This window comes from Notamacropus eugenii, chromosome 6 (genome assembly GCF_028372415.1).
Source record: "Notamacropus eugenii isolate mMacEug1 chromosome 6, mMacEug1.pri_v2, whole genome shotgun sequence".
In the NCBI taxonomy this organism is placed as follows: Eukaryota; Metazoa; Chordata; class Mammalia; order Diprotodontia; family Macropodidae; genus Notamacropus; species Notamacropus eugenii.
In genome coordinates this window covers 151,486,465-151,498,651 of record NC_092877.1, presented here as the reverse complement: position 1 = coordinate 151,498,651, position 12,187 = coordinate 151,486,465, and the positions used below count along the sequence as shown (strand labels likewise).

The following is a 12,187-nucleotide window of genomic DNA, read 5'->3' as shown; positions in this document are numbered from 1 at the left end:
GTAGATAAATCAACTGAGAAAACATTAACCACAGAAGGAAATATGGCTTCCAGATCTAGTAAATGAGTTCAGGCAACTATGAATAAATACTGTGAAATAAAGGAAAATCATTCAACACTTTAATGAGACAGAAAACCCTATGGAATGTGAGGAGAACACAGAATCACAACACACTGTTCCTAAGTGATTCAAAAGAGATATGAGAATTACAAGAACAGAGGTTATAGCCTGCACAGCAAAAATAATGGGCAGAATAGAAAAACTGGAATCTGCAATGGCATTAAAGAATAAAAGACACAACAACCAATTGGGAATAAAAATACATAGAAGAAGACAACCTAGAAGGAGCAACAAACAATAATATTAAAAGAAAATAATCTCACTATACAAGCAAAACAGACAGATCTTGAAGACGGTACATGTAGAGACAATCTAAGGATTATAAGTCTCCCAGACCATGACAGAACAAAAAGAAAATCTCAACACCATAATACAGGAAACAAACACAACAACACAGTAATAGTTGCTGAGTTGTTTCAGTCATTTTCAGTTCTTTGTGATCCAACTGAGGTTTTCTTGGCAAAGATACTGGAATCACTTGCCATATTCTTCTCCAGAACATTTTATAGATGAAGAACTTGCCCAGGGTCACACAGCTAGTAAGCATCTGAGGATGGATTTGAACTCTGGTCTTCCTTGCTCCAGCCCCAGTGTTCTATCCACTGCATCACCTCTCTGTAAGAACTGCCTAGAACTTCTGAGAGTAGAAAATGAAATATCATTTGAAAGAGTTCATAGATCACCCCCAGAAAAAAATGTTTATTGAATAGAATTATTGTAGTTTGGAAAAAATCAATCCTACTCACATCCAGCTCCTGAGTATACTTTCAGCACCTACTGTCTTTCCTTAGCCAGTCTCTTAGAATTTATTTTGACAAATATATAATTGCATTTCTGAAAGTAGAGAAGTAGACCTCGGCAGTTCCACTAGCATTAAAGAATTCTAACCCAAGTCCCCTCACTCTAAATCCAGTATCTTTCCACAAAAGCTACTAAACCAAACCTCTAAAATTAGTTCTAGAGGCTAGTAATGGGTCATTTTAAATGAGTTATCCATTTTTCTTTTCTCTGTGTAGTCCTAGGTACTTCACACATATCAGGTAATTTAACAAATGCTTATGGGATTGGATTAGATTACACAATTTAATTTCTTTGTTGGTCAGTTACTCAAGTAATTTACCTTCTTTAGTGGTCTGAAACTCAAACAAGCAAAGATGCGTGTAAAAGGTCATCTGTGTCCCTTGGTTGGCTCGTGAGGCACAGAGCTAACCAAGAAAGAACAAAGCTGCCCTGTGGGCAGAGAACCCCTTCGGTCTATGTGTTCCTGACAGGACAGGATTCTCATTTTTCTGCTTTTTATTCAGGCTGTGTACCAAGATAGTTTAATTAGAAGCCAGATAGCATCAGAGTACTTCAAATAGATGACAGGATCTGGTCCACATGTCCTAATCTGTATCAAGCAGCCTCCTGCTATATTGCGAATGGGTCTGTTTTATTAACCTTCAGACTCCCAAATTGTTTTAAGTGATTTACCCTGGCAGTTAGTTGCAGTGACTGATTTATCTGAGATGCACCAGGGCAGATCTATTTCCATGTGGGTATATATATGGAAGCCAGCTGCCCTCCTCCAGGAAACAACAAGAGAACTCAAATTATATGCTACTAATTTTTCAAAGGCTCTTGGTGGAATATAAAATTTTACAACGTGAAGAACCCCAGCACTCAAAAGACTTACATGGCTTAACAAAGAATGGGTTTATTTCTACTCTTAGGAAAGATCTTCTGCACTTTAGAGAGGTCTAACTATCCGGACTGAGGCAGCTGGGACGGTGATAACAATGGCGTACAATTTCTGGCAAAAATAAAATAATAAAATAAATGTTCATTTTAAAGGATGTTTTTAACTCAGCTGAAGTTGAAATCTTTTAACCTCTTCATAAAATGGCAAATAAGCTAGAGATTCAAGGTTGGGGCTAACTCTGGGGACCTGTCATTTCTGGATCCTCCCTCAGCTCTCTTCCTTCCTCTTGTAGCTTAACGTAGCTTCAGGATCTAGCAGAACACCTCTTTTCATTTCTCTCTGTCTCTTTCTCTTCCATTCTGACCTCTCTTCCCTAAAGAATCAGAGAAATAGATGAAGGCTGTCCATTTTAGCCATTCCTACATTGTTGTAGTAACTTGAAAATTCAGCCTGTAGAAATATTTGCTCTCACTAAATTCCACTAGCCTTTTCTACACTAATAGAAATTGTAGTATAGGACAAAAGCCACTGCACTTGGAGTTAGGAGATGTGGGTTCAAATCCCCACTCTGATACTCACTAGCTGTGTAGACTACATACAAGTCATTTGTCTAACCCTCAATTTCTTCATCTGTAAAGTGGGTAGAATAATGCTTGCCTTACCAACTCAAAGATTTCATTGTGAGGTCCCTTTGAGTTTTAGCATTCTATGAATTTGTGCATACCTATAACAGCAATTATAAAATTATGGTGATATTAAAACAACCATAGGTGTAATATATAGTATATATAACATTACACATTTTAGACATACAAGTATATGTATGTATACCTACCCATGTGTATATCTGCATATTTATATACATGCATAGATACACATACAGTATAATTATACATATTTATGAATGTACAGTATACAGTATAATTACATATACATGTATATCTTTATATATATGTGCATGTATGCATGCATGTATAAGTGTGTACTTAAGCACCCTCTGAATTTTAGGATAAAATGAAACCTCCTTAGTTCAACATAAAAGATTTCACAGTCTGATTCCAATCTATCATTCCAGTTTTATTTCACACTAATACCCCTCATATGCTCTACTTTTTAGGCACACTAGCCTATTTCTTTTTCCCCTATAAACAATCTGTCATCTTCTGATTCCACGTGTGGAATGCATTCTTCACTTCTTAGAATCCCAGCCTCCATTCAAAGATCAGGATCACCCCTCCCTCCTCAATTATTTTGGCCTGTAGGGCCCCTTCAGTACTGAAGAAATACTGATTGAATCATACCAAATTGTTGAATGTCACAAAGAAAGAGAAAATAGAAACTTGGTCAGAAACCTTTGAAGGGTATAGAAAAGTATGTGTGTATTTTTTAAAGCAATAACTTCTAATTACTCAAAGATGTTGGCTCAGAAATTGCAAACTCTCTTCTGCTAAATGAGATGAACAGGACTTGAGGGAGTAGGTCATAGATTTTTCTGCCCTCTGGCTTGCTGCCTGGATTCGATTTAATCTTCTCTAGCTCCTATAAATTCCGTGTACTTCCTTCAACCCCCAGTTTGTAAATGTTTGCCGCCTTCTCTCCGTGTATGTTTATTACCATCCACTCCCTCTGCTGAAGAGACTTTATTGACCCTTGATTCATTTTAAGAATTCTTTTACATAAAACAGACACATATTGCTACTAGCTTCTATGTACTTCTCCCTGAGAAACTCTCAACTGGAATCACAATGTTTTTGAAATTGACAATGCCCCATAGGATAAAAACAGTGCATATGAATCTAATGCTCTAAGGCTTACAAAGTACTTTTCTTACAACACTAAGAGGCAGATGGTACTTTCATTCCCATTCTAAAAAGTTGAGAGAGAAAAGAGCAAGAACAGTTACAATTTACTGTCATCTAAGTTTTTACACAGGAGTAGGATGCATAAATCTGCAACAAGGCTATAGCCTGACTTTCTTCAACCTGGTTTCAGGATCTCCTATAGATTCACATGCTTCCACAACTCAAAGGATTTCCAGGGATCCTAGATTTAGAGCTAGAAGTGACCCCATCAAGCCCAATCCCCTCATTTTACAGATGAGGAAACTGAGGCCATCCCTTATGTTCCTCAGTAATTCAAAATAGTGCAATTGTGTGACTTTGAAAATGAATAAAAAGCTGAAGAGAAAATATAGTGCAGTAGAAAGAATGTTACGCTGGTTTTGTACCCTAGTTCTGCTCTTACTACTCATGATTGAGGGCAAATCACCTTAACTTTCTGGGCCTTGATTTACCCATCTGTAAAATGAGGCAGCTGGGTGGCAAGTGGCTACAGCACTGGGCCCGGAGTCTGGAAGACTCATCTTCATGAATTCAAAACACTGGGTAAGTCACTTAACTGTGCTTGTCTCAGTTTCTTCATCTATAAAAAATGGGCTGGAGAAGAACATGGCAAACTACTCTAGTATCTTTGCCAAGAAAAACCCCAAAGGGGCCACAAGAACAATTATACAAAATAATTATGGTATCCTGGTCTCTTTTAGCTTTAAATCAATTCAATGGTAGTCTACAATGATGTGTAAAGGTGGAGGAATAGGGAGTCAGGGAGACTATGATCTTTTGAGATCAGATCCCAGTACTGAACCCAGATTGTATGAGTCCATCATCTTTGGGGAATAGGGTAGTCTACAAAAGTCATTATTAAGTCCACAAAAGTTCTTTTATGATCATTTGTCATGGTGACTAGGTGGTGAAGTAAATACAACACTGAGACTGGAATCAGAAAGAACTGAGTTCAAATCCAGCCTCAGATACTGACTTCTTCTACTAATACCTACTTGACCCTTGACAAGTCTGCCTCAGTCTCTTCTAATGTAAAATTGGAATAAAATTAGCACCTACCTCTAGCGTTGTTGCTATCTGAGGATCAAAGGAGATATTTGTAAAGTTCTTAGCAAAATGCCCGATGCATAAAGGGCACTTAATAAAAGCTTTGTTTCTTTCTCTTTCCCCCTTCATCATAATACTGAGTTGATTATGGGTTTTTGAAGGCTGAGTTTCTATCAACATTATTCTCATAATTACATACTAGCATGTTGTCTCACTAGATCCTGACAACAACCTGACGAGGTGAGGAAATTGAAGATGAGAGAAGTTACATGATTTCTTCAGGATCTCATAGCTGGTAGATGTCTGAGGCAGGATTTGAACTCAGATTTTCCTGCCTCCAGGTCCAAAACTCTATCTATTGTGCCACCTAGTGAACACCACCTAGAAAGGCTTGGAGAATGGGAAGTGGTGGAGTCATGTCCAAAGACTGGAGCAGAAAGGTTTGTCAACAAAGAGGTAGCTACTAGTTAATGAGGGTTTTAGGGGTGGGAGTGTTTAGGGGTAGGGTTATTAAAAATGACTTTCAAAAGGATGGAAGAAGAATAATTTGCACCAGTAGAAGAAATAAGCATCCTGATATCACCAGTCCTTTCGAGGCTGGACAGACATGTCCTGATCTCCTGAGGATCAGTAGCACTGAGTCAAATCTTCTAGCCCTTGGCAATTATCCATTTTCTCACTTAAAAGAAGTAACAATGGAACTATTCTCTAAAAGGTACTAGAGATCCACAATTCAATTCAGATAATTTCAATGAACATTTATTGTGTCTTTTATCATTTTTTATAATGGAGAAACAATAGAACTCAAAAAAAGATTAGAGATGAACCAAGGATATCTATTGTTACTATTGTGTTATATGGTTCTAAAATTAATGCCTGTGGACATAATATAAAACTGTGGGTATTCCCACACAGCACTGGCAGAGAAGACACAAATATCTCTCTCTGCAAATGATATGTGGATTTCTGGAGATTACAATTACAATTAATAACAAAATTAATTGAAACAGTTAATAATTCAGTTAAACAGGAAATAAAACAAACTTACATAAATTATCAGCCTTTCCTTGTAATACTAACAAAACCTAGCTGGGTGAGATAGAAATGTAATTTCCTTTCAAGTTAATTGTAAAATTCATTTTAAAAAACTGGGATGGGGGAAGTGGGGTGTCACTTTGTGAAGACACACCCAGGACATTTTAATAAACTACAAAATATTCTTTGCAACAATAAAGGGCTTAATAACTGGAGACCTTTTCATCGGTCAGAGGCCCAGTAGATAGAGAGCTAGGATAGAGTTCAGGTACTGCTTTTCATGCCTTCTAGATCTGTTAACCTGGTAAGCTACTTAACCCCTTGTTGCTCTAGGGAATTTCCTATGATTCTAAGTTGTAGGAGTGAAATCAACATGCTTTGGTAGAGAGACCATTAAAACCATAATTCAAAGCCTTATCCCATCCCTATTACGATTCAGTGAAGCCATCGTAATAAAATGACAGTACTCTCTAAATTAATTTATAGATTGAATGCCATGCCATCAAACTACCAAGGTGTTATTTTGTAGTACTAAAAACATACAACAAAATTTATCTGGATGAACAAAAAGTCAAGAATCTCAATGGGGGGAGAAAAGCATGAGTAAAGGGAGCCTAACACCATCAGATCTCAAGATGTAATATTTTGTAATAATCATTAAAGCTATTTGATAATGGCTAAAAATAGACAAGTGGATAAATGGAAGAGACTGGATAAGCACTACTCAGAACCAATCAAACACGGTAATCTAGTATAATAGAAACCCAAGGAAACTAGCCACTGAAGTAATGACTCCCTATTCAACAAAAATTGCTTGGAAATTTAGAAAAGCTTCACACAAATTAAATTTAGACTAACTTCATATGGCATATACTACATTAATTGTCAAATGAATCCACAACCTAAAAATCACAAAGTACATAAAAAAAATTTAGACGAGAATGGAAGGAGGTACCTTGTTCAAATGATCAGGAAAAGAATCCTTAACTAAACAAGTCAGAGGTAATCACAAAAGATAGAAGAGACAATTGATTAGATAAAATTTAAAAGCTTTTGCATGCACAAAATTAGTGTAGCTAAAATTAGAAGAGAAGCAGTTGATTAGGAACAATTTTCTTAGCCCAAGGTATCAAGAATCATAGCAATGAATTCTCCAATTTACTAAGAAAAATGCAAATTAGGACAACTCTAAGGTTTCACCTCATATTCATAAGTCTGGCAAAAATGAATTAGAAAAAAACCTGAAGCCCTGAGGAGGGAAAATAGAAAAGGAAAGGTCTCCTGTGTACAAAAATGCTTAAAATAACCCTTTCATAGTAACAAAGAACTGGAAGTAAAGTGGGCACCCTCTGATCAGGGAATGGCTGGATAATTTAGGCAGAATAATGGAAAGACATAATGTAGGAAAAGAAGAAACTGAAGAATTCAAAGACATTTAGGATGTATGAATTAATGTAGGGTAAAGTAAGCAGAACCAGAAGAACAATTTACATACTGACCATGATAATGTAGGGGCAGCTAGGTGGCCCATTGGATAGAGTACCAGACTTGCAGTCAGAAAGATTCATCTTCCTGCATTCAAATCTGGCCTTAGACACTTACCAGCTGTGTGACCCTGGGCAAGTCACTTAACCCTGTTTACCTCAGTTTCCTCATCTGTAAAATGAGCTGGAGAAGGAAATGGCAAAAACATTCCAGCATCTTTGCCAAGAAAATTCCAAATGTGGACACATGACTGAAAATGACTTACAAAAACCAAACATAATAATGTAGAAGAAAATAGCATTGAAGTCAAAGGAACTAGGACTAAAACCAAGAATCACCTACCCAGCAAAACTGACTATAATACTTCAGGGGAAAAATTGGTCTTTCAATGAAATAGAGGACTTTCAAGCATTCTTGATGAAAAGGCCAGAGCTGAAAAGAAAATATGACTTTCAAACACAAGAATGAAGAGAAGCATGAAAAAGTAAATAGCAAAGAGAAGTCATAAGGGACTTTACTAAAGTTGAACTGTTTACATTCCTACATGGAAAGACAATATTTGTAACTCTTGAAACTATTCAGTATCTGGGTACTGGGTGGGATTACACACACATGCACACGCACACACACACACACATAGAAACAGTGCACAGAGTGAATTGAAGTGGATGGGATCATATCTTAAAAAAAATGAAATCAAGCAGTGAGAGAGAAATATATTGGGAGGAGAAAGGGAGAAATGGAATGGGGCAAAATATCTCTCATAAAAGAGGCAAGCAAAAGACTTATTAGTGGAGGGATAAAGAGGGGAGGTGAGAGAAAACCATGAAGTTTACTCTCATCACATTCCACTAAAGGAAGGAATAAAATGCACACTCATTTTGGTATGAAAACCTATCTTACAATACAGGAAAGTGGGGAATAAGGGGATAAGCAGGGGGGGGGGACGATGGAAGGGAGGGCATGGGGAGGAGAGAGCAATTTGAAGTCAACACTCATGGGGAGGGACAGGATCAAAAGAAAGAACAGAAATAATGGGGGACAGGATAGGATGGAGGGAAATATAATTAGTTCTTACACAACACTACTATTATGGAAGTCATTTGCAAAACTACACAGATTTGGCCTATATTGAATTGCTTGCCTTCCAAAGGGAAGGGGTGGGGAGGGAGGGAGGGCAGATTGGCAGACAGGGGCAATTAGAACGCTCGGTGTTTTGGGGTGGGGGGAGGGGACAAAAGGGGAGAAAATTTGGAACCCAAAATTTTGTGAAAATGAATGTTAAAAGTTAAATAAATAAATAAATTTAAAAAAAAAAAAGAAAGAAAATAGCATTGAAAGACTTCAGAACTCTGATGAATGTAAAGACCAATCTTGAAAACAGATCATTAACAGGGAGGTACTATTGCCCCACCACTCAGGAGAGTGGTGGCTGACTACAAATGCAGAATGAGGTATACTTTTTCAGACACCATCAATGGATTAATTTGTTTTGTATAGCTGGTATAAGCAATGGTAGGACAAGTAGGTGGCACGGTGGAGAGAGTATTCATATTCATGAGTTCAAATCCAGTCTTGGACATAGCCTAGATGTATGACCCTAGGCAAGTCACTTATCCCTGTCTGCCTCAGGTTCCTCATCTGTAAAATGAGCTGGAGAAGGAAACAGTAAACCACTCCAGTACTGGCCAAGCCAATCTCAAATGGGGTCACAAAGAGTCAAATATGACTGAAAACAACTAAACAATAACTATAAGCAAAGGTCCTTTTTTTTTTTTAGTGGAATTCCCCAGGGGAAATCATACTGATATAAAAAAAGAAAAAAAAAATCAATGAAATATCTAAAAGGAAAAAGGGGCCTTAAAAGCCCATTATATAGTGAAAGAGCTTAAGTGTGTGCCCTCAAGTGTTAATCAAAAAGAATGGGAAACATGAGAGAGACATGAGTCAAGCCTCTCAACATTAAAAAAGTAATATGATATATTAGAAAAAGCTCTGGAATCAGAGGAACAGGGTTCAAATTCTACCTCTTCTAACTACCTATGTGACCTTGGGCAAGTCAATTAACCACCTAAGGCCTCAGTTTCCTCATCATAAAGTGAGAAGATTGGATTAAATGGCACTTGTGGTCTCCTTCTAGTTCTTGATCTATGATGCTGAAGTCTTGAATACAAATTAGAGGAAGCAGATACTGCAGGTGACATACACACACACACACCACATATATATTCAATGCAAATCCAAATTGTGAAGTATCATCCTTTATATTATGACCTCCTTAATTTATATATAGTTCATTTGTGCCTATCAGTAAGAGAATATGTGTTTGAATTTTGATCTCGAATTTCTTAACAAAAGCCTGGATATTTTCCAATAATGACATTTGTAGTCAGACATATGGGCACTTAAGCTAACACACAATTATCCTTTACAGCACAAATGCAGAATACCAATGTGCTAATTGTTCTTTCTGGTTTGTGGATTTTAGCACCTCTTCAGTATGGCATGTGGACTGAATCTGGAACTCAACAAGCCATCTCACATCTCAGTGCATTTGGACAACCCTTTCTCCGTCAGAATCTTTATTTTCTTTCAAGAAAAGCAGGTGCCATTGGCTTCATAAAGCCTACTCTGATGTTTCCAACTGAAAGTGATCTCTCTTAAGCATTTCTCTAATATTTTGGATCTCTTCTTTGTCCCTATCATACTCTATTTGTATATATTTCATATTTTCCCAAAGGGATTAAAAATTTCATGAGGGCAATAACTGTAATTTTTCCTCAGTATTCCCATCTGCAAGGACAGCAACTTGTTCATAACAGAGATTTTAATAACTTGTTTCATCTCTAGCTACAACTCTCTCCCTCTCTACACACACATACACATACACACACACACACACACACACACACGCCAAAACAGATAGAACTTATAGAAAACTACTAGCCTGTTCACTAGAGGTGAAGTGGATTTGTATTAAGTGAACATTTATTTTACTGTGTGAAATACTTTCTAAAGAAGAGTTAATAAGATTTTCCATGAGATGACAAATTTGTTCCCCATTTCACCCTAAACTCATAAGGCAGATTGATAAACAGTTTCCTTTTAAAAAGATAGTTGAGATAATGTATGGAAAGCAAACCTAAAAGCATTACATAAATGCTATCTAAAATAATAGTAATCATTATCATTATGATGTTAGTATATGAAAGTGCCTTGAGAAGCAAAATGTCATCATGTATAGAAAACTTGCCTTAAAGTAAAGGTCTAAATTGAGTTCCGCTTCTGACACACTACTGGCTACGTGACTCTGGTCAAATCACTTCATCTCTCGATGCTCAAGGACACTCTCTGGGTGAGGTACTGCTCTGGTGTCCTTCCCTGCTCCCCGCTCCCACTTCTGCACCCACTGAAGAGATTACAGGTCTCAAACAACAACAGCAACCACAACTTGGATACAATGGATGTTTGATACAGTTTGTTGAATAGAAGTATGTATCATTCTATGTGTAAATGTACTACATCATTTTCTACCCTAACCAAATTAAGATTCCTTCCTTGACCCGCATCTCACTTACATTTCCATCATGGTTTGGGCAAGACAGAGGTTTTCCTGCAGCCACAGCTGTGACTGTCTCCAGGATGGAAGACTCCTCAGTATTGCTGCCTGGTGTTCGCTGCAGCACATCCATCAGGTTTGTGATGAAGAAGTTGTTCTGGAGTGCTGAAACCCCTTTCTCTGGCAAGATGGAGGTCTGGCGGCACACGGGGCAAGACAGTGTTAAACTGTGTGCTGGGATGTAGTTCTGCAAACACCTAGTAGAGAAAAAAACAAACAACCACAAGGGAAAGCCAGCATGACAATGTGAACCTAAGTGGATACGTCTTTTTTTAAAAGTGTTCATAGATACTTTTTATGATCAACCTTGCTATATTAATAATAAGAAAGGGAAGAGGATAGAATGGAAAAAGCATTTCTCTACCAGCCCTTAGTCCTTGAATGGGCATTGCCTTGGACAAACTGAGACCTTAACTGGTTATTCATTGTGTCTTGGGCTATTGTCAGTTGTCTTGCCGCTGCTGGACTTCTATGACTGGAGGAGTGAGGCTGGGGACTTGTGCAGCTCTGCCTCACTTAAATCTAACCATGCACATATCAAGACATCATCCTTGTGATGTCATTGATCCTCTTTGTGAAAGGATGAAGAACAATTGTCTGCTAGGCACTGTGCTAGGTGCTTTTAAAATATCATTTCATTTGACCGTCAAAACCCTGGGAGGTACGTGCTATGATCATCCTCATTTTACAAATGTAGACAAGGGACCTGCTTGGGGTCACACAGCTAGTAAGTGTCTGAAGCCAGATTTGAACTCTGGTCTTCTTGATTCCATGCCCACTGCTTTCTCTATTACGCCACCAATTACCTACAATAGCTCACAATGACATAGGACTTAAATTTTTGCAAAGTAATATACACACATATATGTATTTATCTTTCTCTCTCCCCCCTACATATACATGTGGGTAGCTAGGTGGTGCAGTGCATAGAGCACCAGTGTAGGAGTCAGGAGGACCTGAGTTCAAATCTCACCTCAGACACCTGACACTCACTAGCTGTGTGACCTTGAGCAAGTCACTTAACCCCAAATGCCTCATCCTGGGTCATCTCCAGTCATCCTGATGAATATCTGGTCACTGGTTTCAGATGGTTCTGGAGGAGAAGTGAGGCTGGTAACCTGCACAGCCCTCTCTCACTCAAAACAAAGTCAAGTGCAAGTCATGTCATTATTTCTCTGATGGAATGGTCTTCTTCAGCAACGAAGGACGAACACACACATATACATGTATATGTGTGTATACACACGTATCTGGTGTGAAGGTCAACTAAGGTAAGTATACACACACACACACCTCATTTGATCTTCATTACAAATTTGTGAGGGAGGTACTGTTAATAAAAGCAGTAATGAAAATACT

At 37.9% G+C, this 12,187-nt stretch overlaps 1 protein-coding gene across 11 annotated transcripts in view; it reads right to left on the bottom strand.

Annotated features, from left to right (window-relative positions):
• Positions 1–12,187, bottom strand: part of TRIM2 (tripartite motif containing 2) — a 236,384-nt gene that overhangs the window by 47,978 nt on the left and 176,219 nt on the right. For all 11 annotated transcript variants that reach the window (XM_072621289.1, XM_072621280.1, XM_072621284.1 and 8 more), the window contains exon 3: positions 10,788–11,025. In XM_072621289.1, the coding sequence (XP_072477390.1) occupies positions 10,788–11,025 (238 nt within the window). The remainder of the gene's footprint in view (positions 1–10,787; positions 11,026–12,187) is intronic.